At 48.8% G+C, this 27569-nt stretch overlaps 10 protein-coding genes across 10 annotated transcripts; 4 read left to right on the top strand and 6 right to left on the bottom strand.

The window, feature by feature from the left end:
- Positions 1 to 213: 213 nt before the first annotated feature.
- On the top strand, positions 214 to 832 carry N7458_006312 (uncharacterized protein; the record flags this gene model as incomplete). The annotated part of the gene is given in 2 exon segments (XM_056909694.1): positions 214 to 550; positions 564 to 832. Coding segments are annotated over 2 exon segments (606 nt in total), but the record flags the coding sequence as incomplete, so codon positions are not given.
- A 200-nt stretch (positions 833 to 1032) lies between these two features.
- N7458_006311 (uncharacterized protein) lies at positions 1033 to 1535 on the bottom strand (the record flags this gene model as incomplete). Its single annotated transcript, XM_056909693.1, has 2 exons — positions 1033 to 1451; positions 1505 to 1535. The coding sequence occupies 2 exons, from the start codon at positions 1533 to 1535 to the stop codon at positions 1033 to 1035; spliced, it is 450 nt and encodes a 149-aa protein (XP_056765397.1).
- A 3342-nt stretch (positions 1536 to 4877) lies between these two features.
- N7458_006310 (WD40 repeat domain-containing protein) lies at positions 4878 to 6671 on the bottom strand (the record flags this gene model as incomplete). The annotated part of the gene is made up of 1 exon (XM_056909692.1): positions 4878 to 6671. One exon carries the CDS (start codon positions 6669 to 6671, stop codon positions 4878 to 4880), a length of 1794 nt encoding a protein of 597 aa, XP_056765396.1.
- A 371-nt stretch (positions 6672 to 7042) lies between these two features.
- Positions 7043 to 8158, bottom strand: N7458_006309 (uncharacterized protein; the record flags this gene model as incomplete). The annotated part of the gene is made up of 1 exon (XM_056909691.1): positions 7043 to 8158. One exon carries the CDS (start codon positions 8156 to 8158, stop codon positions 7043 to 7045), a length of 1116 nt encoding a protein of 371 aa, XP_056765395.1.
- A 284-nt stretch (positions 8159 to 8442) lies between these two features.
- N7458_006308 (esterase/lipase family protein) lies at positions 8443 to 9384 on the bottom strand (the record flags this gene model as incomplete). The annotated part of the gene is made up of 1 exon (XM_056909690.1): positions 8443 to 9384. One exon carries the CDS (start codon positions 9382 to 9384, stop codon positions 8443 to 8445), a length of 942 nt encoding a protein of 313 aa, XP_056765394.1.
- Positions 9385 to 12013: 2629 nt separating this feature from the next.
- On the top strand, positions 12014 to 12613 carry N7458_006307 (uncharacterized protein; the record flags this gene model as incomplete). Its single annotated transcript, XM_056909689.1, has 1 exon — positions 12014 to 12613. One exon carries the CDS (start codon positions 12014 to 12016, stop codon positions 12611 to 12613), a length of 600 nt encoding a protein of 199 aa, XP_056765393.1.
- Positions 12614 to 17684: 5071 nt separating this feature from the next.
- Positions 17685 to 19659, bottom strand: N7458_006306 (isocitrate lyase; the record flags this gene model as incomplete). Its single annotated transcript, XM_056909688.1, has 5 exons — positions 17685 to 18042; positions 18158 to 18710; positions 18812 to 19154; positions 19212 to 19367; positions 19426 to 19659. The coding sequence occupies 5 exons, from the start codon at positions 19657 to 19659 to the stop codon at positions 17685 to 17687; spliced, it is 1644 nt and encodes a 547-aa protein (XP_056765392.1).
- An 856-nt stretch (positions 19660 to 20515) lies between these two features.
- N7458_006305 (nitronate monooxygenase) lies at positions 20516 to 21616 on the bottom strand (the record flags this gene model as incomplete). Its single annotated transcript, XM_056909687.1, has 1 exon — positions 20516 to 21616. One exon carries the CDS (start codon positions 21614 to 21616, stop codon positions 20516 to 20518), a length of 1101 nt encoding a protein of 366 aa, XP_056765391.1.
- Positions 21617 to 22226: 610 nt separating this feature from the next.
- Positions 22227 to 23861, top strand: N7458_006304 (CoA-acylating methylmalonate-semialdehyde dehydrogenase; the record flags this gene model as incomplete). Its single annotated transcript, XM_056909686.1, has 2 exons — positions 22227 to 23381; positions 23448 to 23861. The coding sequence occupies 2 exons, from the start codon at positions 22227 to 22229 to the stop codon at positions 23859 to 23861; spliced, it is 1569 nt and encodes a 522-aa protein (XP_056765390.1).
- Positions 23862 to 24662: 801 nt separating this feature from the next.
- On the top strand, positions 24663 to 25298 carry N7458_006303 (uncharacterized protein; the record flags this gene model as incomplete). The annotated part of the gene is made up of 2 exons (XM_056909685.1): positions 24663 to 24931; positions 24983 to 25298. 2 exons carry the CDS (start codon positions 24663 to 24665, stop codon positions 25296 to 25298), a joined length of 585 nt encoding a protein of 194 aa, XP_056765389.1.
- Between the last annotated feature and the right edge of the window lie 2271 nt (positions 25299 to 27569).

Here is a 27569-nt window from a genome sequence, read left to right as displayed (position 1 = left end):
AAATCCCACTCCTATCTCGCTCAATTTTTTGAGCCCGACACGCCCGTTCCGAGCCAAACAAAGAAACAGGTATTAGAATATCCCCCATCAAGCCTTCTCCTCAATTCCACCAGCAAAACCCTCGCCTATCTGCCTGAGCCAATTGAAATGCACACTCGGCCACCTAATAAATTCCCTCCTGTGCAGAGGCTGTCTCCACGCCTCCCAGGCAGGACCCCTGAGTTGAACAATGCCGACCAAATCGAGCGGTATCTCCACGAAGATGACCTTCATGCCTGGGGCTTTGTTATTTACCGGTGTACCTACCAGAGCAACACAGCCTGGGACGAGTTTATGTGTCGGCTACTCACCAATACTAAGGACACGCTAGAAGATGAGGGGGGCCTTGATTTACTTAATAATTTAGCCCTGACTGTTATTGAAGACCCTGGAAAGTTGGACGGGGCTACTACGGCTGTGATTCGGCCCCATTTTAAGCAGTGGGTGGTGACCCCGCAGTGCAACAAGAACAGAGTACTAGCCCAGGGCTGCTGTGGTCGCAACGATACAAGTACTGTCTTCAGATTACGCAGCATGTCTTAGACTCTGTTCTCACCGGCGAGAAGGAGGGGGGTTTGTGCGCCTTATTCGAAGAGACTGGGAGGAGTATGACCCGTACGATGAAGGGGAAAGGGTTGAGGAGGAGCAAGAGGCGATTGAAAGGTTTACTTTGGAAGATGTGGGGTGGATAAAGGTCCCGTTCGATGGTGTGATAGTTGTTCCTTGGTATTACTTACGTGGAGAGGGCTGGGAGACCGAGTATCGTCGTCCGCCCAAGATTGCGTGTTTCTAGTTTTGTCGTTTTCAGCACATATGATTCCCTATATCCTATCGTTGTAGCCGTCATGTTAACGCAAAATAAATTCTTAGCTTCAGCTACCTTGGGACAACCAGCAAACTCTCAACTAAGCTAGCTGTACTGAGTTTTAGCCGGTCAGGACAATTTGAAATCTTAAATACGACGAGGCCAAGAAAATATGAAATTGCCGCCTCCTAGACAGGGCTCATGGCAACCTTTGTTCCATTGGCACTAGACAACGCCAACAGCAATGCCTCCACAAAGGGTTCTGGATCACGAGGTTCAATTGCATTGAATTCCTGTAGAATCCGGACAATGGTGTATCCAGCCTCGGTCAATGAGAACTGTTGTCCAACGCAAGTCCGAGGGCCACCATTGAACGGAAGGTACGCCCAATCAGGCCGCAGATTTACCCATCTCTCTGGTCGGTACCCGTCTGCATCTGGTCCATAAAATTCAGGCAATCGATGCATAGTGTATACACTATATATGATCTCATGGCCTCTAGAAACATAGAGGGGTGCCTTTCCATCTAGGCCGCCACCAGCTGGCAGGAAAGTATCCTTGCTGGCCATGCGGAGATTAAAAGGGGCTGGCGGATATAGACGTAGAGCTTGATTCAATTTAGTCAAGCATAGAGTGATGTCTGACATAAGTGGCACGTACTTTCATTTAGAACCCATTTCAGGTAAGTCATCGATTTAAGATCTGATCACGTGCGTAACGAGTCCGTCATGGACATCGCACTCTGCAAGAAAATGGGTCCGACTGTTACGAGCGGTGCTCGCTGTTACTGGTATACCATTACCAAGCACAGGCACCACTGATGGAAGTCTTGCCATCGTTGTTCCTGAACAGATGCCAGACCTCGATTTCTTAGCAGCGAAGCAAAACCAGTCCTGACATGCCGTCGCTTCACGAGAGATTGTGTTCAATGATGGGGGAAGTTGCGACAGTCGACACAAGGTTGGCGAACCTAGGACTCAAGCCTGTAAAGCGCACCTGCCGCTCTCTATGCGTGATTTATTTAAAGACTAGACCCTATCGTGTAGCATCTACAGTGTTGATCCGATTGTGGGATCGTATTCCTTCAGATCTTTAATCACTAGACCTAGATTTTAATCATTGTAAAATTGCCTTTCCCTGTTGGCGTGGCTAGTCGATTGGATCAATCTATGGCGGTCGAGGTCTAACAGTATGGACTCTTACTAATAGACGGATATATATAGCTTCGGGTTGGGTCTAGAACAAGCTAGTCTGGTCAAAATTTTAATATCCAATCGGCTTGTATAATTAGCCCCTAGTGAGCTAGATAGTAGGGGTTCTTTATTTGCTTACCAAGATTAGTCCTTCTACTCCCGTCTTGTTCTAGAGGATATGCTCAGTAACGAAGAAAGGAAGAGAATTACTAGCGCGCTACAGGAACAGCATATATAGACTTACCCTCGTCCATTTTATATTCCTCCCTAATTACCTTCTAAGAATTCCTCCTATCATCTTTAAATTTCAAATTCTCTCGTTATATTAAAGTACACGGCTCTGCGCCCACTTCTACCCTCGATACCGGAGGACCATATACATCAATCTAGAGAAATAGCACCGTTGAAGAAGGGCAGGACATCGCTTGCTTGTAACGAATGTCGAAATAGGCGAACTAAGATAGGTTATATTTATATTTAGCAAGCTAAATAGCTGATTTTACTAGTGCTCGGGTTCGTTTCCTTATACGAGATACGTAGTAGAAGTATATCAGTGTATTTTCGACCCGGAAAGCGATCGAAGACGGAAATTCTATACCGTGAAACTTGAGGAATCCCAGGTTGCTCTTCAACGAGTAGTGGCTACACTACGTTCTAGGTCCTCTAATCAGATTTCGCGTTTTATATCGGAGATCTAAGGCTTTCAAACGATTCAAGAAACAGTTGTTCACGTCATTAGAACGGCGAGAGAGACTATATAAGGTACTCGGGGTTTTTGAATCTTTAAAGCAGTCAAAGTGAAAATATATCACGCACCTACGATTGTGGATTCGTTACCTTTGACCCTCCCAATATCTTAGAACTACTAGGCAATATTCTGCGATATATGCCCGATATATAGCCTCAAGTTTGGATTCCTAAGTGTATGATTTATTCATCAGAGTCAGTACCTCCCTTCAATTGGTAAAGCTCTGAAATGCCTTGAAACGAACGTAGTGAGAGGAAGGGAACTAATCAACGAGCATGTACGTACGCGTCCGCAAAAAGAAGGTGCTTCTCTACGTAGAGACCTTGCTGCCACGCACGTTACTTATTCGCCCGTCCATTTCCTATTTAGTCAAGGCTTTTCTTGGCCTTTAGGGTTCTAGGGCTTTTCCTACATATATATGCACGTTCTGCTTCTTTGATTGCTTCGACGGCTGCTCCTCGTTGCTCTTTTTATCCCGACGCTCTGCGACGTATTACCACTCTTTGCTTTGCTACTTTTTTCCTCTGCTCACTTTAGCCCTCTACATTCTTATAGTGCGATAAGCCTCCACAATGCTAGCACATCGTTCTTGTCATCATTGCGGTCTTCGCGTCCGTCTGTCCGTAACTATTCATCCTCCACGGTGCCCTGCTTGTCACCTGGCACATTTGCCCGTTCTACTCGAGACACGACCGTGTTTGGCATGTCCTACTCAGCTCCCTACAAGCTCTTCTACCCGCCTTTGTAGGAGATGCCAGCTCACACATTCTTCTTGTCTCGGCTATGGGAATCTTTTCCCCTGCTTGCCCCGGCGTATCTCGCTGTTTCCGTTGCAGACCTACAATGTCTCGGTCCGTTACACCATCTACTGATTTCGGTGACTTATTCACAACTTCCTTTAACCCTTTCGTTAATTCATTTCAACTATCGAATTCTTCGTCACACCGGAGTCGTTTCCCTCGGCCCCGACTAGTCCGCCGTGCGCAGAGGGCGTCAGAGTCGCCTACTAGTTCCTCCGTTGTCAGTCAAAGACTTAGCCTCCTCTACCAGGAATACGTATCTCGTCTCAATGCCTCGAATGTGTTCTCACCTGAGACCTCTCCTTCTCAGGTTCGCTTATCTGTGTCTCGTTTTGAGAAGACCATAGCACTTGCCACCGCTGATTCTATCTGCTCTTCTTGCGGCATGTTTGTTCCTAATACTGATATACGTCGGTTTCTTGATAGAGATCCCCTACTGCGTTCACTAGAGGGGTTTCTCGATAGCTGCGGTCGTAGCGACAGCTTCTGGAATCTCTGCTCGATATGCCATGTTGTGCTCCTTCGAGGATCAGTTCCGAAATTCTCCGCTAAGAACAATTTTAATGTGGCTCTTTGCCAGCACTACTCAGACGCCCTCAAAGACCTCACCCTAACCGAAGAATATCTTATCGCTAATCCTACCCTGTCGGCGTGCTCGTGAAGTTACGGCCAGGGGGCCACACTTCGCCAGTAAACTACCGGACGTTACGCGGCCATTTTATCGTTATACCACAAGACCCAAAACCTCTCCTTCGAATTTTGCCAAGTCCTGCGCTACGTTTTGCAGAGCTTATTAAAGTCTTCTGGCTCGGTAAAATTCCCCCAACCGACGCTGATCTGCAGCCATTTTTCACTGTTCGCAAGCTTGCCTAGCTTTACATTATGTGTGATATACTACACGAGGCTCTGATGGGTGCGAAACCTCAACTGACAGGACGGGTGTGAACATACAGCCCGAGATATATTTCTTAACCGGGGAGTAGCTTAGAAAAGAGCATTATAACAGGACTAGGTCTAATTATACCATTATCCAGGAAGATATTCATCACACGGAGACAGATTTACCTGGATTTTACTAGCTACGGTTTCTTCAATATTTGAGCAGTAAAATATAGATTGGCTCATACTGAAATCTAACACATACGACCACAGGGTGTGGAGAACAGGGCTTCCCGTCCGCTCAGCGGGTACAAGAGAAAGCAAGTCTAGCTAACTCTACAGTCGGGTACTTGTTCCTCTCCTCGAGACTGTTCTATAATTCTTGGAATACCATGCCACATATCTTTCAAGCTTCAGCAATCGAATGCCGACAGTAGGCATTTGTAAGCAATCGCTATAGTCCAAAATCGGCCTCTCGAGCAACTAATGGCAAACTTTGCAATGTCGTTGGATATGACCATATCCGATACCAAGCCGCTCGTGCTATCGTTCGGTCGATATTCTGGAGGCAGCCAGAGGAACTTATGGTCTCGCCAAGTGATCCAAGTACTGCTTAGATCAAAGCCTCCCGCATACTTGGTGGACTCTCCCGTATACTTGTCGGACTTAGGATGATTGGGGTTTTTGGGCAGAGACAAGGACTGCCCGAAATCAAAACTGCCCACATCTGTATGCAGAATAGGCAATCTGGCATTTGTCTTTTCATATCGCAGACTGCCGGGCTTAGCGACCAACGTATTGGTTGGTTGTCCGGGCGTCAAATCCCAGATGTACAATGCGCCTTTCGTAGACCATCCACATACGAGGCGAGCTCCGTCCATCGACCAAAATGGATATGACGGAATCACAAAATCTTGAATCTGCAGGACTTCGATCTGACCGGTAGCTGGATCGCAGACCGTCACTGTCAATCCAGAGGACGTCCATAATGCAAGTCGTCTTCCGTCCGGTGACCAGGCGACGTGCTCGAGACCGTTGCTGTGACCCTCAAGGACTACTTCCCGCTCGCCGGTCACGTCCCAGATTTTAAGCATCTCGTCTGCAGACATACACGCTAGTCGGTCTCCCACCGGAGACCAATAAACCGACCGAACCTCATTCATAGGCCGGTTAGTATCGTGACTAGCGGCATAGCTAGCTGTATCCCAAACCCTCACTGTACCATCGTTCGACCCCGAGGCGAGAATTCCATTTTGTGACCAGTCAATTGAGGTTATCTCAAGATTGTGCCCATCCAAAACGAACGTGCATTGACCTGTGGCCAGATCCCAGATACGGATTGTTAAATCATAAGATCCTGATGCCAGCTTCCCGTCTCGCGACCAAGAAAGATCTGAGACCATATCCTTATGTCCCTTTAGGCACAATAAATCGCAATCATTCGAGGAATCCCAAATTTGAACGGTACCATCCCATAATCCAAATGCGAGCTTTGCATCGGCTGACCAGGCAACTGCCTCAATTGGACCAGCTGACCAGTCAATTGTCTCAGTTTTCGGACTGTCTTTGTCAAATGCCGATAGACATCGGCCAGTGAAGGGATACCAAATCTGGATTGTAGAACCATCTGCCTGGCCCCATATTCCTACAGCGAGTGATCCTTCCTGAGACCAGGCAGCGAATGAAAGATCAGTTTCAGGTAGATTCAGATTAAGTGTGCACTGGCCACGGATCGGGTCCCAGATTCGAGCTGTGGAATCCATTGACACTGATGCGACCTTTCCATCTGGCAGCCAGACAAGACGTATAATCCGGTCACGATGACCCTCAAGGCACGAGACACGTCGATGTGAGACGGGATCCCAAATTTCGATTCTATAGTCCGATGACACTAAAGCGAGCATTCCAGCTTCTGACCAGGCCAATTCCCGATAAACTTGTCCTGACTTTCTGGAGCTCGGCACTACTTGCATGAGGTCATGTGTACACTGACCAGTCAAGGGGCTCCAAATCTGAGTCCTGCCCTCCACGCGTGTTATCGATGCAAGCTTTCCATCCCACGACCAGGCGAGGCTTCCAACAGGGTCATCAACTTCAAATGTGAAAACGCAAGAATCCCATTGTTGTGACGTTTCTGGCTCTCGAACAACCCATGAAGGCTTCACGTAGTGGGAGCTCCTCGTAACACTCTCAGATGGGATAAACATGAGTGAGACGTATATTTGGAGGGGACAGCGTTCAATCATGGGTCGGAGAAATCTCATAACACGGCAGGCGTCATGGACCCTCACAAAAAGCGCTTTTAACTCAGTCTTTTTCTTGAACGTCAACTAGATTAGTCATCGATAAATTCGTCGTCGGTGTGGAGTGCTTACCCGAATCAAGCTCTCGAGTTTGAGCATCGCGACAATGCCTTCTGTTGTGCCGTTGAGGAGGCTAATAGCTTCAAACCAGTGGAGTAGGTCCTCTTTCAGGAATGAGTCCAGGGATCCCCCTTCCTGGAACTCATCAAAACCAGCGCTAGCTTGACAGTCCTCGAGATGGTCTACCCAAAAGAGGCATGAGTACCGAATGCCTGCTAAGGGATTGGGACTTGGGGGGTGACTTCGTCAATGGAAATGCCTGGGTGCTTGAGCTTGTAAATGTCACGTTCAAGCTTTTTGATCGCTAGAAGTGAACGTGAAAAAAGTAAGTGATGTTGGATTTCCCCCTTATACACAAATGTTTTATTTAGAGGGTCAAGTAGGAAATCCTTGGCGGACTGGTGAACAAGGAAGATGGAGTTCTCTTGCACTTTCAAGAAGGAGCCACACTCATGTACAATCTCTCGGAGTGATTCATGGTCATCGCACCCTTTATCCGTAAGATTGGCCAACGTCCTCAATTCACTAAGACAAATGGGTCTGTACACGCTGAGGATAAGCGAAAGGACTTGCTTGCAGAGCTCTGAGTCCTCAGAGTCGAGGATTCGTTCAAACATGCGCCGGTAAAGTGGCTTCAACTCTCGCGGAAATCTTTTCAATAGGTCCTCTGTATGCCACAGTCTCCCATGAAAATCAGCGAGCTGCTGGCATACCAGTGCCACCCATAGAAAGGTACTTTGGGCATTGTTTAGCAAGTATTGAATAACTGTGTCACGAAGTTGATCGCTGTACTTTTTGTGACTAGACAGTTCCTTCACTCTATGATGAATGAAATACTCGACGGCTGCTGATATCGAGTCCTCGTTTAACTCTAGGTCAAGATTGACTTTTCCAGTTGCAGTATTAAGTCGCTCCTCGATCTTACGCCAGTTACGGCTCGAGACGAGCCATTTAACGTGCGCATACTTAGAGGACCTCTGGGCGATAAGATCAAGGAGTGGTGTCAAGTCAGTGGTACATTCATCTAGCGCGTCGATGATAATGTAGGTCGCGCGATTCGTAATAAGCGGGTCATCGAGGATACCGAGAAAGATCTTGGATAATGCTTGCCAGGCATTCAAGTCTTCGAAGGCCGTTTTGTTGAGGTCATACTCTCGCCTTACACGAAAGATGAGTGATTTGTGCTGAATCACAAGCATATAGATCAGACCCCGAAGAACCGCGGTGGCATGATTAATCTTCATTTCTGTCGCTTGACAGAAGAAATACGCCACAGTGATAGGGTCTGAGCACTGCTTGCTCAACTCATCAATGATCCCGCATAGGAGCATTGTCTTCCCTTTTCCAGGGTCACCTCTGATCCACAAGAGGTGGCCTGAATTTCCATTTTTCCATCCAACAAATGCTTCATTCTCAAGTACCCAATGGTACGAGGCTGGAAGGAGCCCTCCCTTGAGCCGCTCGATGCGTCCCTTATCGTGACTTGGGACAGTAGATTTCAATTGATTCAGGCAGATACGATCTTCGTCACTAAACTCAAAATTGTCTTCGTTTGCCCTAGAAGCCCAATCTTGGTAGGAAATTAGCTATTGTACATCATTTCTTTCATGGATTTCTAAGCTGCCATACCAATTTGTTTGACCCACCTCTTGAGCTCTCCCAACAACGCTACAAATCCATCATCTTCCGCGGACATGAACTTCACCATATCTCGGTGATTTGCGTGAATGCTGATGGCCGTGTATCCTTCGAGAGAGGCAGAGTCCTTTTCAACAATATTCGCAGCGAATCGCATAGGCAACTCTTCAAAGAAACAGGTGATTTGGAGGCGGCCCTTATCATTCTCTCGCAATCTTCGCGTCATAGTCAAGAAGTCATCTTGTATAGATTCGAGGACTTCGTTCTTGCTCTGCAACACGTCAAGCAGGTTTGTGTTGGTAGACTTGACAAACCCTAGTGCCGAGGCGGGAATAGTCGCCCATTTCGCCAGCCATGCCCCTTTATGGGGGGTACCCAGAAAGACTATGCCTCTAGTGGCATTAAAAATGTCTTGCAGATGATCTTCGGCGCTATTCTGCGACAAAAGAATAGCCCGCTTGCAGACGATGCCCCCAAGGCTATGGGCGACGAAGATAAGGGGCCGAGTAGTAGCATTGCATGACTCTCGGTTCGAAGTGAGTTTGTTCAACAGACTGGACGCATGATCGCCAAGGCGATTGGACGAAGCAACGGAGCCCCGCACTACGTAGGCATCGTAGCCAAAGGTGAGAATCCTAGCTTGCGGAAGCCTCGAAGGAAGCAATACCTTTGGCCAAGGGTCTTGTTGCTCATCCGCTGTCCAAGTCCGTTCCCGATCGCCGGTGAGTCCATGAACGAAGCAAACATCGACCAGGGCATTCTCGCAGTCATGCAAGACCTTGATACCGTTCGGGAATAAGGGAATTGAAGACTGAGAAGCGGGGTTTTCAGCCTCAGGACGATCGGACTCGGCCTCGTCTTTGGCCCGGTGCGCTGGGACAGAGCGTCGCAGTGGAAATCGTTTCTTCCATGGGCCCATGATTCAACGTAGGTATGGTGTTTAAAAAGGTCTAAGAATTCAAGTCGATGGGAATTTTGCACCTAATGCAATACCTTAGCGATTGACCCCAAGTCCTTTCCAACCGGAAACGAACGGGGCCGCCGTGGCATCTGTCTGATTCGAACCAATTATACACGGCAACAACAAGGCCAAAAGTACGTTAATTTGCAGGAATTTGTAGGCACCCCTGATAGCCCCTAGACCAATCAGCTGGTTAGAAATACCTGTAGAGGCTAAAAAGGCCGTATATTATTTTAGTCACGCCAATTTACCTCCGATACAGTATGTAGAATAATTATCCCCGTTTGCCTGATAGCGAAGGCCAGAACCACCTTATTTGGGGATCATACAGAACAGGAGAACAACATCGAAGGGTGATAGTAGTAGTGTTGGAACAATGCTGAGTTCTTTGGTGTGTTGTGGAAGACACGACTCAATTGGTGGCTAATGCCAGGGACCGAGTGTTTCAGAGGGACTAGGTAGACCCAATCATGGTCTACCATAATTCAGCTAAGAGGGTCAGTGCAGCGGTTGCGCTGATTCTCACCCCTACTCACCCCTATCGCGATAGATTACAGTAGTTGTAGAATTGGATAGTTAACTAGTTAGGTTTATCATTAAGCCTAGCACATACGACCACAGGGTGTGGAGAACAGGGCTTCCCGTCCGCTCAGCCGTACTTAAGCCACACGCCGGCTAGTTAGTAGTATGGTGGGTGACCACATGCGAATCCTGGCTGTTGTATGTGTTGAATATCGCGGTCACTGAGATAGTCACGGGGACGGGAGCACGTGCATGTATATATGTCTACCTGGCTACCAGCCTCTTTGTACCTAGAACAACACACAACAATACAATCAACTCCCATCAACTATGCAAACATTGAAGCGTCACTTATAACTCAACAGGTTATGAGCCCGAGACTGCGCACATCAAACTGGAAAATACTTCCTACTAAGTTTCCCCGCCAAGTGATAGCTTCATCTATTGACCGAACTGGAACAGCTTGCTTCGAACTTCAGCAGAGAAAACACGTCTCTCACGTCCAAGAGGAAAACGAATTGTGCGAAATTATCACACAAATCTCACAAAGAACCACCACACCGCTACGGACATTCGTCAGACCAATCCTGGGATACACCTCTGTGTTACAAATGGGCGACAGCTATCACACCGCTACAGATGATCGTTAGACCAATGATACCCTACAGCCATGTTGCACAACAAACAACACCTGGTCACACCGCTGCAGACATATCATATCGCCAGAGACACATGCAATAACCTGCCTTCTGTAGCACGCCGATACACTACTTTTTCCCTCTCAAAATTCCGATCTCCTTGAAAAAGGACGAAGTTTTATTCTACCCTATGACAAGAAAACCCGGATCACAGAAGGGACACAACTGGATTGACGAAGAGCTCAGTTTGGTGTGTTATCTTCGAAACATCCGCCATTGGCGCTTTACACAAATCCAGAAGACGAATTTCCCATTACTTTCCCGACACGCAGTCGGAGGAGCCTATAGAAATTTACCTCTAGAAGAGCGCACACGCCGGGCGCTCGCTGTTGCCTCTGTGATCGCCGATTGCCAGAATACTATAGAGCACAATTCTCCGCGCTAAGCTCAACCCGTACTCCCCAATCCGGAACAAGGGCCGAGTTATCTCAACTCAACAAACACCGATGCACTATTGACCTCGACCGGCAACAGCCTAGCCCGGTACAATCTCCGACCAAATAGACCCATAACCTTCGCAGAGCAACAATCACGATATATGGTCGACCGCGTCCGTTTTCCTCACTTCTTCGGATCTTATAGCCGTCATCTCAAGTCCTACGAGCTACCAGACAGCGAATACGTTCCTCTATCGTATACACCTAGCCCAAGTTCGTCAGAGCGTTCCCAATCCGTTTATTCTAGTCAACCAAGCAAGGCTTCGAGCCTGGAACTTTTTGGTCTGGAGCCAAGATCGCCCGAATTATTAAGCTATACGCCTTCTGTCCCTTCGATCTGCTCGAGTGCCATTTCAAGCGCCGAATTCTTCAGCACCGAAGAGTCCCCTTATTAGGATGGATTCGAATAAATTCGAACAAATAGGCTTGAGCTTATTCTACAATGCTATACCAATTCTCGATAATGCTAACGACTGGGCTCAGTGGAACCAAAAAGTCAAGGAGTTTCTTCGTATATCTCCGGTGGCTTAAGATGGACCGATCCCACCTATGGAAGAGGAGGAGGCATAGCATTGGTCCCACCGCCAGACATTCTATTCGTCAATAATTGCGGCAAAGCTGACCCACAATGCGGCTCAGCGGATAAACGCCTTCGAAATCATTCGAGTCCAATCACTGATCAAAGCGGTGAAAGAAAACTTCAAACCAGAAGGCTCAGGGACATATATCAGTCTTCAGCGAAGGTACATGTCTCTTACCCGAGCAAAATGTGGGAGTGCACAAGCCCTCGGGGCCGAGATTAGAAAGATCTATGCGGAAAAACTCTTGCTTGACCCCGCTTGTGTTACTTCTGAAATCGAACGAACCTTCTTTTTCTTGCATGCTTTAGGTCCGGAATATGAGAGCTTCCGCGACCATATTTTCAGACAAATGGATATTGTCAACGATAGAGATGAAGATGGAAATATTACCAAAGCAGCTCCTACATTTGACTACATTGAGAACAAGGCCATCGAGGAGGAGCATCGAAAAGGACAGCTGGGTAACAAGCCTGCAGACACAAATGCGCTTCCCGCCTTCACACTGAGCCGAAGCTTTGAGGACAAAAAGATCATACCGTCCCTAGACGGGCAAACATGCCGAATCGAGATATATAATGTCCCGTTCTGTGCTTTCTGTCGAAGGCCCTATCATACAGAGCCTGAATGCTTCAAGAAGAATCCCGATCTGAGGGACCAAGAAAAACGGAAAAAGACACGCAAGCCAAGGTCCAGCGGTGTAACCGCCGACTCCCGTAAGCTATCTAAGAAGCGCGCCAATACAGACAATGAGGACGACGATTCTGAGGGGCCGAGGGACCCTAAAAGACCTACCTTCATGGCGACGCGAGTCTCGAGACAAGATATCAATGAAGCATTCGGAGCGGAAATCGAAGGAAACTTTGCTACGTTTGATCATATTCCTTGTTTGATGGTCACAAAAGCTCCCTCGATCCGTGACGCCTGGATCGTGGATAGTGGGTGTGCCTAGCACGTCTGCAACAATGCTTTGAGATTCGTCAAGATGGACAAATATGATGGTCCACCGTTAAGGAGCGTCGACACCTCAACGGCTCCTTCTGGTATAGGAGTGGCAAATATCCTGTGCAATGTATAAGGCAAAAAGAAGTGGCTGGTTCTAGATGACGTCTTGTTCGTCCCGACCGCGCATGCAAACCTCATATCTGTGTTGCAACTTCTCAATCGGGGGGCAAAGATAGACTTCTCGAGCAATGGTGCAAAGATTCGGAACAAGTTAGATGGGAGGAACCTGTTCACTGCAAGCCAATATCATGGAGTCTACGTACTCGACCTGTGGGCGAAACCCGTATTCCTAGCCTACCACATCAGACCGCAATCGGCGCTTTGGCACAATAGGCTTGCCCACATGAGCGATGCGAATATTCAACGACTCAAAAAGCAAGCCTACGGCATTCAGGACGTTGCACCACGCTAACCTTGTAACCTATGCCTCCAGGGACGAATGACCGAAACCCCCTATCGTCGTTCAGAAGCGAGCAAAAGATCCAAATATGCCATGGAACTCCTCTATATCGATGTTGCAGGACCATTTGAGGAGGGCCTTGATGGTAGCCGCTACTGGATAACCATTGTCGACGACTTTACTGGATGGGTTGAGATCATCCCTATACCATAGCGCCAAGAATTCGTTGTTGAGTCCTTGCGGTATTTCCTCGACCACAATGAGCGCCCCGAGCGCAAATGCAGACGAATTCGTCTTGACCGGATCCCTGAGCAAGTGGGAGAAGAAATGAAGTTCACCCTCTTCTCAAGAGCAATCCAAGCCGAAGTTATAGGTGTCGATCAGCACCAACAGAATGGAGTGGCAGAAAGGGCCCATAGGACAATCTACGATCGAGTCGGACCAACGCTCGCGTATGCAAAACTACCGCCGAAGTTCTGGCCGGAGATTGCGCGGACTGCGGCCTTCCTCTCGAATCGATCACCATCATCCAAACGTAACATGACTCCGTACCAAGCTTGGTATGGTGACAAGCCTGACCTATCACGGCTGAGAGTTATAGGATCCAAGGGAGAGTATCTCATTCCACCCAGACAAAGAAAGAAGCTGGCGGGACCAAGAACAAGGCCATGTCTATTACTGGGATACGAAGGAAATACGAACTATCGCATCCTACTAGAAGACGGCAGGATCATTGGTACGCCAAACGCAGAATTTCATGAAGTCCTCAACACACCCTCTACACAGACCATAGAAGATGTGGGAGCCAAACAGTAGAGCTTACCTGGGGCAACGGCTGCTGCTGCAGGGGGGAGTGAGACGGTGGGACTGACAAACCAACCGTCGGCAAGTATGCGATATGCATCCGTGCCAGCCTCGGGACGTCAAGCATCCCTGGCGCCGCAAGGGCAAACACAGCCTAGATCATCGGACGACAAAGTGCAAGAGCATATGCCTCAGTCGAGTAATAATGACTCGCAGCCCACTGTTACTGGACAAGGAGAAAGGACCTTTTCACCACTAGGGAGTGACGATATCTTCGGGTCTTTATCACCTGCTTCACAGGACTCCGTCCCTAGGATTGACTTACCGTCCGGTGGTGACCAGCAACAAGGCGATGCTCAGCAAGGGCGAATTCCACAAGATTGGCTGAATTATTCTGAGGGCCGAGGGGGTGGCGCAGAATACATCGTGCCTCGCGGTACACTTGAACGTCACCCTGAGCTCAAGCTTCGGGATGCACAAACCTCTCAGGACACATCTGACTACGACGAAGAAGAACTTGCATTGATGAATGTCCCTGACGAGAATGTGATTCCAACTTTCTTGACCGTAGCCGCGGAAGAGACTGAACCCTTTGAACCGAAGTCCCTTCGTCAGGCCAAGAATGATCCACGCTGGCTCGAATGGGAAAAGGGAATGACCGAAGAGATACAATCGCTCAAGCAAAACAAAACTTGGGAAATCGTTGACCCGCCTAACCATCGCCGAGTCCTAAGCGGGAAGTGGATCTTCAAACTGAAAAGAGGAGCTCGCGGAGAGATCGTCCGCTACAAGTGCAGATGGGTGGTCAGAGGTTTTACTCAAGAGGAAGGTGTCGATTATGACGAAACTTTCGCTTCGGTGGTCAAACCAATGAGCTACAAGGCCCTATTCGCAATTGCAGCTGCCCTTGATCTCGAGATCGAGCAGATGGATGTCAAAACAGCGTTCTTATACGGCGAGGTAGACCACGAGATCTATGTCGAACAGCCCCACCACACTACGGATGGCATATCTAGGGTCTGCAAGCTCCGCAAAGCACTCTACGGCCTGAAACAAGCACCTCGTATCTGGTACCAGACTCTTACTAACTTCCTTCGGGGCCTTGGCTTTGAGCCCATCAACGCTGATCTCAGCATCTTTGTTCGGAGTAGTATGTACATTGTAGTATATGTTGATGACCTCTTGATCATCGGGCCAAGTATTGCAGAGATAAAGAAGATCAAACGGAGCCTCAGAAATCGTTTTCACATGACAGATCTGGGCCTATGCAGCTACTATCTCGGCATGGCCATTCGGAGAGACCGGCAGAATAGAATCCTCTATCTCAGCCAAGAGGCTCACGTACACAAGGTCCTCTAGCAGTTTGGAATGTCAGACTGTGCACCCGTCAGTATACCTATAGACACTTTACCTCTGCTAGAAAATGGACCCGAATACATCTGTCCCTCGACTCTGAAGAACGAGTATCAGCGTATGATCGGATCGCTGATGTATATCATGCTTGGAACTAGAGGTGATATTGCATATGCAGTCTCAGCGGCGAGCAGACATTTGACAAACCCTGGTCCACAACACGTGAAGCTTGGCCATCGAATTCTTCGGTACCTTAAAGGCACCAAATCTCTCAGTCTCACATACAAAGGCTCGCTCTAGATGCTTCGTGGTTTCACAGATGTAGACTGGGCTGGCTGTCGCCAAACAAGACGGTCGACGGCCGGATACCTGTTCAACATTGGAAGTGGAGCGATCAGCTGGCAATCGAAACGGCAGAACACCGTTGCCCTGTCAACCTGCGAAGCAGAATTCATTGGCCAGACACAAGCAACGAAGGAAGCTATCTGGTTGAGGAGACTCCTTCATGAGCTGAATATGAGCCAAGGAAAATGCGCAACAATCATTTGCGGCGACAATCAGGGAGCTATTGCGCTGGCCTCGAACCCTCAATACTATTCGCGTACAAAACATATGGAAATCCAACGAAAGTGGCAAGGAGAAGTTCAAGATGCTGGGACAGTGGAACTGAGATATGTCCCGACAATGGAACAGATTGCTGATGGTTTGACGAAGCCCCTTGCACGAATCAGATTTGAATGGTTTCGAAAGGGCCTCGGCATTGAGTGATACTCTCATGGGACACCAGCTTTCAAGCCAAAAACGAAACGGTACATGCAGGCACCCTTTCCTTCTTTTTACCCCAGGGGTTTTTTTGGAGTTTTTAATGGGGCCTAGCAACCGTGATGGTTGATCGCTGACATTCTTCATGGCGAAAGAAATCAGCGAGTGGGAGTGTTGAATATCGCGGTCACTGAGATAGTCACGGGGACGGGAGCACGTGCATGTATATATGTCTACCTGGCTACCAGCCTCTTTGTACCTAGAACAACACACAACAATACAATCAACTCCCATCAACTATGCAAACATTGAAGCGTCACTTATAACTCAACAGTATGTCCGTTTTCACCCGTTTTTTGTGACTCGTTGGGACATCGGCCCTTGCCGCTTTACTCTTCAGCCCCTTCAGGCCCTTCACCTGAACGCCCTGAATACCCCTGAAGCGCCGCGTTAATGACTAATGCAGAGTTGGGGCGGATTAACTAGTTACCTGGCATCTCCGTCTCTGACCGCACCCATACCGATCTGTTCTAGCAAGTATTACACGATATAAGTTTGCACTGTTCGTAACGCCGCAATATCACAACTGTTGCGAGTTTCATGAAGAAGAGAGCTAAGCCCTGGCAAGACTTGGGCATCCGGGGAACAGATCGTAGAGCTATGGGCGGGGATAGGGCTGAGGTAGATTTGACCGGGCCTTGACGCTGGAGATTCATCAATTGAGTGTCTTGAGTTTCTACGCGGCTAGAGTTCTTGTCTTTCTCAACGCCTAATTGCTTTTGGATGCTGCCTGACACATATTTTTGGCAAAGGTGGAGGGAAACTGGGCTTAGATGGGTGATTGTATTTCTGAGAGTGGGGTACGGATCTCTGTTGGCTGCATGTTAAGGATTCAGCCTTAAGTACTGCTGTGACACAGTGCCTCCCTCCATATCGTCGGAGGACTTTTCCATAGTGCTTTCTGTATCGTAGATAGTCGTATTTGTGGAGGGCACAAATGCACCTTTCACTTAGCCTTCCGGGGGTTTTGAATCTCCAAGTCTCCAATTTTATCCTATTGAAGGCTGTGGACTAGGCATATAGCCCTCCCTCACTTAGAGGTCATCCTAGATTTAACAAACATCTTAAATAATACAGAATTGTTGGCATACGCCTTCTGCCCTCCTAGATCCTATCCTCGTCTCAACAGACCGTTCGCCGTGCAACAAACCGCTCTTTCCCTGATTTTGAACAGCTCACCGCCACTGTTGCACGAAGCATGGAGACGCGGGTTCCATATTTATGCTCTAAACCTTAAAAGTTCGGAAAACATAAGCTTTCATACTATGCCGAGAAGTGATGCAACTCTACCTGCCATTAATTAAATCGACTCTACTCCCGCCCCACCTTTTTGTCCATACTGGAACAGGGACCCTAATTCGACCCTAAGAGATTCGGGGTGGTCCCCACGGGGCTCACACAGACACTGTAATTAAGTTGCCCCAGTAAGTGAAAGATTTTCTCAAAACCCTAAGCTATTGCATTGAAGGCGAGAAGTCAAGAAGGATATAGGGCAGGGAGAGAGAAATTTATGGAAAATTTATGGAAAATATTTGCAGTGATGTATAGATATCTATACTTACATATTCACATATTCGTGTAGTAACGGGAGTAACCATTCACTGGGCCTGGAAATACGGCGCCCGCTTGTGGGCTACGCCTACTTGAACTGGTCTTCAGTCACACCAGCGCCCATTGCCACCGTACTATTGGTCCCTCCAGTCACCATAGTCAGCAGCCCATCTACATAGTTTGCGCCGCTCCACTTCTGATGGGTCACCACGTCGACTCCCTGCTCCATCTCCGGCTCCTGTACCAAATCTCCATAGGCCCGCATGCCTTGCTCGACAAAGGCCTTCGAAAATTGATGACCGATCAAGGCGGTCGTATGCAAACCGGCCAGCGTGATAAACTGCCAGCAATAGCCGAGCTCACTCAGCCGTGTGATGATGGTTTCCTGTTCCGTGCGCGGCATGGCCGCTTGCCAGTTGAACGAAGGGGACAGGTTGTAGGCCAGCCTGGCTTTTGAGTGAGCAACGGTCTACCACAAATGATCAAGTTGCGAAGAAGATGAAAACAGTTATCTGGAAGAGGAGAGGGAGAGGAGGCAGGAACGGGGTCGCAAAGGCTTACTTTTGCTCCGGCCAAACGGCGTGGACACCTTCGGCAAATTCCTTCGCCTGTGCATAGTCCGGACGGGCAGTTTCCATCCACAACAGGTCCGTAAGGGGCGCGAACGAATTAGCCCGGTTCACGGCGCATTTCGTCCCGCCCTGGTAGCGGTAGAAGCCTTCGCGGGTTCGAGGTGAATCCCAGCTCCAGTAAACATCAACACCCAGTAGCTCACGCGCGATAGCCCGGGCCTGCGAGTTACTCTTGCCGTTCGAGGCTGTCAGATAGCGTGTTATGAGTGCCTCCCGGCGACTGTGGTTTGTCCACCGGATCTGATCGAGCACAGCATCGTCAAAGGTTTGCAGGCGAGCCTGAGATAGCCACTCAGTCTCGATGGCCTGCAGCGCCGTACCACTCTTACCCGCTTTCTCGGCGACAACCATCAGGTCATTCAATGGTTGCAAGGCGAAATTGGCTGTCCCTAGTAGGAAAGGATGGTCTCGGTCATCAATCGTCGATGTGATAAGTGTTGCGGCCTCCGAATCGGTTCGGGCGATAATCACCAGATCCACACCTAGTGCTGGTTAGCTGAACTGCCACAAGACCTACATCGGGTTAGGGGGACTAAGGCACGAGGCAAGGCGTGGTTCGGCTTTTTCAGCAACTGGAACATACCCATGATATCCGCCTGGGCCCGAATTGCCACGAGCCGGTTGATATGCTCGCTGATAGGGACCAATACCTTGCCGGACATGTGCCCACACTTCTTGGTCCCCGGGGCCTGATCCTCAATGTGGATGCCTGCCGCGCCCCTCTCGACAAACAGCTTCGTCAGTTTCATGACTGCCGTCAATCCTCCGTGCCCGGTGTCGGCATCGGCGATGATGGGCCGCAGGTAGTCGACATTTGCAACCCTGTGACGGTCGGCCTTGGCCGCCGAGAGTCGCTCTTCGCGCATTTTCCGGTCGTGGAAGAGTTGTGCCATGAACAGCTGATTGACCTTCCGGGGGACGGTGTCCTAGTTCTGATCAGCCGACGGCACACTGCGTGACACGGCGCCTGCCATATCTCTTACCATGGGGTAGTCTGCTAGGTCGGGAGACGGCTCATCCGTGGACGACGCCGTCGAGGAGCTTTGCCACCCGGAAACGTAGACGGTCTCAAGGAATTTGGCCATCTGTGTCATCATCGTGGGCTCCAGGCAGCCGAATGTGACACTGGCCGTTTTGTTCTACCCTCAGGCATAACGTCGTCAGTGCGATCTATTGTATACTCGGATTCATAAATACCAGAAGCAACCGCCCTACCTGATAATGACGCTCGAGGATTCCCCAGAGCTTCTTATTCTGCACGTTCGACGCATACTCAACCTTGAGATTGCCACGCTTTGCGACCACCATCTCCGCCGTGAACTGACGCTTGGTATAACGCCAGCGGGGGCCTTTCCACCATTCCTTGACGGCCTGGACTTCTTTCAAGTACTTCTGGTCCTCCAACTCAATTTCGCTCAAATGCGATGACATCACGGTCACGATTCACGAGCAAAGGCGTCGGTTCTTAAAGCGGCGGCTCTCAAAAGAGTTTTGTCTAAAATACTGGGCTATTCTCTTCACTTTGCTCTTGCCAATATCGATAAAAACGACGAACCAGCGGCGGAGGGAACCGCTTCTTTAATGCAGATTGGCAGTACGACAGACGCATGGCCTGACTGGCTCGGCTGGGCGGCCAAAGTTACCCTGTGCGCGAAACAAAGTCTGTGGTTGTGTGGAAATGCCTCGGCGAACTGTCTGCGATTTCCTTAATATCCCCATGGAATTCATATGGTCATCATACACTTGCTGGATATTGCGGATGCGGCGGCGGCTATGTTTCCCCAGACCTCGGCCGCGAGCTGAAGTGAGCCGATACGTGGACCAGCTTTTTTACGATCTGCCCGATACCGTGAGGTTCTGCGGCTCCGCAAGACACTAAATCTTCACAGAATAGTTCCAAGCTGCGCTTCTCCGCGGATGTAAGGATAGTATGTGTATGCATGTTGCCAATTGAAGTTCCCCCAGCGGGTGCCGAGCACGGCGAAGCTGCCTTTGATACATGTTGGCGTTCATACGTATACCACTCACCACGTGGACCAGAGCCGGTATCTATATAATGAACAACATATATAGTAGAAAGTATTCAATGGTGTTCTACGTGAACCCCTCTCTTCCTTGACTTCGATTACTGCCCAAGACATGTCCAGTACATTGTTCTATTGTTTATGAAACCGAAGAATTGCGCAATTACATAACAGTGCACAGGAAAGAAAGGGTCAACTCAGTACTCCCAAAGGTTGGATATCTTGACTTGGTGGGAATATACCATTCCCAGCACCTGCTCAACTCAAAGTTTGGGCTGATGCTGCCCAAAGAGAATGTTGCGGGCACCTTCACGCAAGGACTTCACAATGTCCCCCGCGGAAATCACTTCTTTGATGAGTCCAACACCGGTCCCAGCATACGTGGTAAGCCTTCCATTGGGTCCATAGCCTTCGTCGCCCCGATTCAGCTCTTCACGATAGAGCTCGCGGTTTTTGATTTCACTGAGGCCTCCGAGGTGATCAAGAAAGGTCTTGTTTATCAGACCGCGGCCGTCGTAGCCCTCAGGCCATCCATGAATGTCACGAACTTTATCGTATATCTTTGTTCTAACTGTGGTTATGCCCCCGTCCGAGGCATCTAGAATTGCCTTTTGATAGCCATAAGCGATCATAGATTCGGGACTAGCAAGAAAACGTGTTCCAAGAACACACCCTTGAGCACCAAGAGCCATAGCTCCGGCGACACCGCGACTGTCACTGATTGCGCCAGCAGCTAGAACATCAGCCCGCTTCTGAGGATACGGACGGAGCTCCCGAAGCTTGTCGTTGATTTCCGGTACAAGGGAAACAATGCTGGCTCCTCGGGCCAGCGAATGCCCACCGGCATCCAGTCCCTGGACCACGATGACATCGGGGTCGATGGCGTTAACTACCTCGACCGCATCGGATACAGAGCCGACTTGCACCCAGATCTTGGTCCTCAATGCGGTGGCCTCTCTGATCTTGGTGGCCCAGGGAATAAGGTCCTGAAAGCCCTTTGGTGGAGCAAAGAGCCAAACAGCAGCGGGGCAATATCTGGAAAAAGAGGGGAGCGCCTTTTCCAGGGAGGCACTCCAGGTTATAAACCCCACGCCGATACGCAAGAACTTTGGGACTCCTTTCTCGCTCTCTACCGGAGTGTCGGGTAGTCCTTCCTGGAATAGATCTTCAGCTTCCTCTAGTAGATCCTCAAGGTGGTCGCTATGATATCCTGCTGCAATAAACCCTAGACCCCCCGCCCGGGAAACAGCCACGGCGAGTTTAGGCATGGCGACTTTGGCCATGGGCGCCGACACTATGAGTGGAGACGCTGCCCAGGGGTAGTTGGCGCGGATTTTATTCTGTAAGGCGTCGACAAAGTGCATGTTGAGTATGATGCGGAGGGAACCTCAATTTTGGAGAGGAGGAAAGTAGTTCAGTCCCCATGGGAGATGGAAATAAGAGCAATACTAGATAAGTAGACAAGAGTTGATAATAAAACCGTTTGGGGCCCCGCAAATGATCATGATTAGGAGGACAACATCCGAATAGGTGCCGAGAGATTTTCATTCTGGGAGGGTCTTTCCCGCGTATCATTCTCCGCCAGTGCCTCGATTTCATACGTTAAACAGGCCGGACGAAAACAATATTGGTGTCCATCCCTCTCCGCAATAGCCGGACCATTTTCAAACCGAGAATCCTCTGAAGAGTCGACGAGGTAGGACCGAGGTTGTGGCCTTGCTAGGATAGGGCCCCAGAGGGAATAGCGGGACGGACCAAGGGAGGTTGACGAAGAAACCCGCAATACCCGCAATACTCGCTTGACACAGAGCCCTCAGACGACGAAGCTCAGAGCATTACCGTGCCAGGTCCTTTCAACACTATATAGCACTCAATTATCACACTGCACACTCTCTCCGTATCATCACTTTGAAGCAAAAATTTCAGCAGTGCTCTCCGACGCTTCAATATCTCGTTGACATCCCTTCCATCGAAATGACTGCTAATACCGCCGGGACCGCCTCAACAGGTGCCATAGTTCGCATGTCACACAACCCTATCAGTTCTCCTACCGATACTCCCAACTTCATTGATAATGAATTTTTGCCCTCCAAGGCTACCAAATGGATTCCAGTCTGCGATCCCGCAACGAACAATCTTGTCACGCGTGTTCCACAGTCTACCCCCGAGGAACTCTCTGCAGCAGTTGTCTCCGCGAAGAAAGCATTTCCCGCATGGCGGGCAACCAGTATTATTGCCAGACAACAAATACTGTTTCGCTTTACGCATCTCATCAAAGAGAACTGGGACCGCCTAGCCGCATCAATCACTTTGGAACAAGGGAAAACTTTCAAGGATGCTCGGGGAGACGTCCTTCGTGGGCTGCAGGTTGCTGAAACAGCCTGTGGTATCACTACTCAGCTCCCAGGAGAGGTTCTCGAGGTTGCGCGAGACATGGAAACAAGAAGCTATCGAGAACCTCTTGGTGTTGTCGCTGCCATCTGCCCATTCAATTTTCCTGCGATGATCCCCCTCTGGTGTGTTCCGATTGCAGTCGTTACCGGAAATACGATGATTTTGAAGCCATCGGAAAGAGACCCGGGCGCTGCTTTAATTCTCGCCGAACTTGCTCGGGAGGCAGGTTTCCCCAAAGGAGTCTTTAACATCGTCCATGGTTCTGTAGACACCGTCAACTTCATTCTTGACGAGCCTGCCATCCGCGCAATCAGTTTTGTCGGTAGCAATCGCGCTGGTGAGTATATTTACGCCAGAGGCTCAGCCAATGGAAAGCGCATGCAGGCTAATCTCGGCGCGAAAAATCATGCTGTCCTTCTGCCGGATGCAGACAAAGAAGCCGCTCTGGATGCCATCGTCGGTGCTGCTTTTGGGGCAGCGGGGCAGCGGTGTATGGCACTGAGTGTACTTGTTACAGTTGGTGAGAGTTCAACTTATATACCTGACCTGATTGAGAAGGCGCGAGCTCTGGTTGTCTCTGCCGGCTTCGAGAAAAACGCCGACGTCGGTCCGGTAATCAGTCCCGAAAGCAAGGCTAGGATTGAATCCCTTATCGCCAGTGCCGAGCGTGATGGAGCCACCGTCGTTTTGGACGGTCGAGGGTTCAAACCAGACAATTATCCCAAAGGAAACTTCGTACGTGAAAGCCCATTGCTATTGCTTCTAGCTCTTACATTGCCTTCCGTTACTAACATTCTCTAGGTGGCACCCACGGTTATAACCAATGTCAGAACGAACATGGAATGTTACAGAGAAGAGATATTTGGCCCCGTATTGGTTTGTATTTCTGTACAGACCCTCGAAGAAGCCATCCAACTTCTTAATGCAAATGAGTATGGCAATGGCGCGTGTGTTTTCACTACGTCAGGCGTTTCCGCTTCATACTTCCAAAAGAATGTTGAAGCAGGACAAGTCGGCATCAATGTTCCACTACCGGTCCCACTTCCCATGTTCTCTTTCACTGGGAATAAGAAGAGCATTGCAGGTGGGGGAGCAAACACATTCTATGGAAAGCCTGGACTGGCGTTCTACACTCAGCAAAAGATGGTGACTAGTCTTTGGCGTCGAGACAATGTCGATACTGGCAAACAGGTTGTCATGCCATCTCATCTGTGACGCATTCTAGCACATGTGCTGTGTTCCAGAACGGCAAGAGCGTCGCTCCGCGATCTTAAAGCATATACATCTATGAGTCAGTCGAGATAGTGAGCTACTATGGGTCGAACTTAAGTGTTTTGCAACGTTTGATCATTGAGGCTTTGGTCCCCCTGTGATTTATTATCTTGTAGATACTTATTACAATAACCAGAGTAATAAAGCGAATTTTCAGGTGTCCATTTTCAATCCGCATCCTCTGGACAGAGCGACCCGTTCCGGATTGAATATTATTGCTTCACCGTGGCCGTAGGCACAAATCATTACCTCGGCTCTCATCAGCCATTCCTGACTACTACGCTCTCTTAGACAGCCCGAAATCTTAGTGTGGAGTCGAGAGTTGGTTTTCAAATACCATCGGTCAAGTAGACAGCTACTCCGCTTATCAATTGACTCGTTTGGGCGGGTATTGCGGAAACAAGAGTTTTGGAAGCCCATCTTACGAGAGCAAAGTAACATCCTATATCGGCTCAACAGGTTCATTTCGTCAGCATATTGCGGAACTCCTATCCATTTTGAGTTTTGTGCAGGTTGCTGACACCATACAAAGCATCCATAGCTCCGCGGAGATTCTGACTTATCCAGGGGGCATAACCCGGGGTATGGGCACGAATAAGTTCGATTGCGGGGTAAAGGAACAGGTTTCCCGTTTTCTCCTTATATTAAGTGGGTTGTGAGACCCCCAGCAAGGAGGAAAAAGGAAATCGCATTGCATTGAAGCCAGGTTTCCATTTACAATTTCTCAGATATCAACTTGACAATATGTCTGCTAAGCCAATGGAAGAGCACATAGAATTCAACACGGAGATACTTTCTCCCATGCGCACCACAGAGAGTGTCATGTTTCCCATTCCCCGGGATACTTTTGAGAAGCTCTACCTGACTCCCAAGATGCCTATTGCAGGAAACCTGCGGCGGACTTTTCGTAACCCAACCCCCATATCACTGATGGGCTTCTTAGTGTCTGCTACTCCTAATGCAATGCTTCACATGGGTTGGAGGGGCGCTGGTGGAGACGGAGGGGCCATCCTGTAAGATCAAGCCAGGTTAAATGTCTAGAATTCATATTAATGTAGGTCTAGCCCAGCGTACATCTTTTTCGGTGGCATAATTCAGGTCATCGGTGCAATTGGAGAGTGGATACTTGGAAATACGTTCTCATGTGCTGTTTTTTTCACATACGGTGAGCCTTACCATTCCGAGAGGGAATCAGATGCTATTGGGTACGTAACAGGAGCATTCTGGCTCGCCCAAGGAGCCTCCATGATACCATTCTTTGCAGTGGGTGCCAAATATTCCTCCACGGGAAGCAGCTTGGAGGGTGTAGAGACAACAGGATACCATGCAACTGCAGGTAAGTCGCGCTTCAAGGCGAAGGGATCAAGATTTTTCTATTGACTCGCAAAGGTCTATATTACGTTGTTCTGGCCGTGGTCACCTTCGTGTATCTTATCTGTTCTATTCGCACAAACGTGTGCCTATTCCTCGCACTATTATTCCTAGTAGCGGCATATAATCTTTATGCAGCTGTTCATTTCTATAGTGCGCTAGGAAATGGTGTTTTAGCAGCGAAAGTGGAAATAGTAGGTGATTAGATTTCGGATTCACTGTGTACTTTTTACTCTGTTCCTGCAGAAACTCACGCTAATTTCTCGCTTCAAGGCCGCTGGTGCATGCAATTTCGTACTTTGTATCCCGATATGGTACATTTTTGTTGCCCAAATGTTGGAGTCCATTGACTTCCCTCTTGTGTTGCCAGTTGGGGATTTAAGTGAGGTTGTTCAAGGAAGAAATCAAAAGGCGCGAAAACGAGTGGATAAGGAAGGATAAGGAGGGACAAGGAGGGATAAGGAGGGACAAGGAGGGATAAGGAGGGTCAAGGAGTGTCCTTTCCACTCTGACGTACTGTCTGAATTTGTGTCCAGCTATGTGTTTATCCCACTATGAGTTTGCGATCTCGATCAGCCTTTCAACTTCCTTGCCATTCTAGATTCCAGATGTCTGAGCCTATGCATACATACATGTGTCTAGGAATGATACTTGGCTCCGACTACATCATGCGCATTTTAATAATGGTAATTCAAAAAGATTTAGGATTCGGGAGAAAAGTGCAGATAACCGGTAAACATATATAATCTTCCCATCCTACATTTTGCAAGAAGACACCATTTGCTGTACGTTATGTATGCGATACGGCAATAATTTTGAAGATAGGGCGCTTCATCAAATGAAAAAGATGTACTGAATCAGCAATCATGTCTACTAAAGCCATGACATGGATCTGACATCTGAAATCTAACATCCACAACGTATACAGCACCCGCAGAACCCGCAGCGCCCGCAACACCCATAGTACCCGCAGAACTCGCAGCGCCCGCACATCCCGTTCCGCCGCATTATTTCCGCTGCGGGAAGCAAAAGACGAAGCCCCTGGCTCCATAGAGAGGGCTAAACTTCCTATACGCGTACTCAGTATACTTCATCTCCTTTTGGATTTCACAAGACGTGAAGAAACACGCGACATGCATAAAGAGTTATTCCGTATTACCTAAAGAATGGGCTCACATCTTGTACTAGAGACAGCCGCCCGATTATATCTTCTTGGAGATCGATAGTATTTATCATGGATGTTCAGGAGCGAGGTCAAATTCCTCACCCACATTTTTTCGATGCCGATGGATACGGTCACAGTCATCACCGCACTCCTCGACAAGGCTTGCCGTGTATGGACTGCGTCTCACTAGGATCCTTGGGTGAGGGTCCGTATAAAAGCAGCTATGAGTGAGTTGTACGTCTTCGTAAAAGTATATTGTGTCCATATGCTCACTCCGCCTATCTATACTAGAGCTGCCGAATATAACCAACTTCCTAGCTATGTTGAGCCCGTACCATCGCACATCACCAAGGATGAGCTTCAACTCCTAGACCATAAGCATGCGCTGCGGGTACCGGATGATAAGGTTCAGCAAAAACTATGGATAGCATATTGGAAATATGCGCACCCATGCATGCCTGTTTTAGATCAAATTCAAATGAGCAAATCCGTACGAGGTTGTGGCGAAAAGATCAGCATTTTACTCTACCAATGTATCATGCTTGTTGGTCAGGTGTTCCTCAACGCCTACGAGAGCCCCTGCTACTACTGTGCTGATACCCAAGAGTTGTTTACAAGGGTTCGAGCTCTCTATGAACTAGGCTGGGAGAATCGACCCCTGACTATTCTTCAGTCCTTGTTACTCATGACCTATTTCCCACAAAAGATCAACGAACCCAAGGGTCAGGCTTCCTTGGTTGGAGATGCAGTCTCGATGGCCTACAGAATGGGACTTCACCGTGACCCAACAAATCTCAAGATCGAAGCCTCCCTTTTCCACTTACGAAAACGTCTGTGGTGGAGTGTCTTTATCCGAGAGCGTACTTTGATTCTTGACCAGGGAACACCGTGGATAATAGACGACACCGATCATGACGTGCCGATGATAACGATCGACGACTTCTGTCTCACGGAGACCAGCAATGATATAGGAACGCAAGTTCCTCCAGTTGATTTGAACGGCACAAGCAGGCGGCGCAAAATTGCTATCATGTGGATTGAAAAAGCAAAAATAGCGGTGATTATGGGGCGAATTCCACCCATATCAGTCCGTATCCCGGAAATTAATTCGAGCT

The sequence above is a fragment of the Penicillium daleae genome (assembly GCF_028827525.1).
Source record: "Penicillium daleae strain IBT 16125 chromosome Unknown utg000006l_segment0_segment0, whole genome shotgun sequence".
NCBI classification, from domain to species: Eukaryota; Fungi; Ascomycota; class Eurotiomycetes; order Eurotiales; family Aspergillaceae; genus Penicillium; species Penicillium daleae.
The sequence above is the reverse complement of the archived record's forward strand: the minus strand, read 5'-3'. Positions and strand labels throughout refer to the sequence as shown.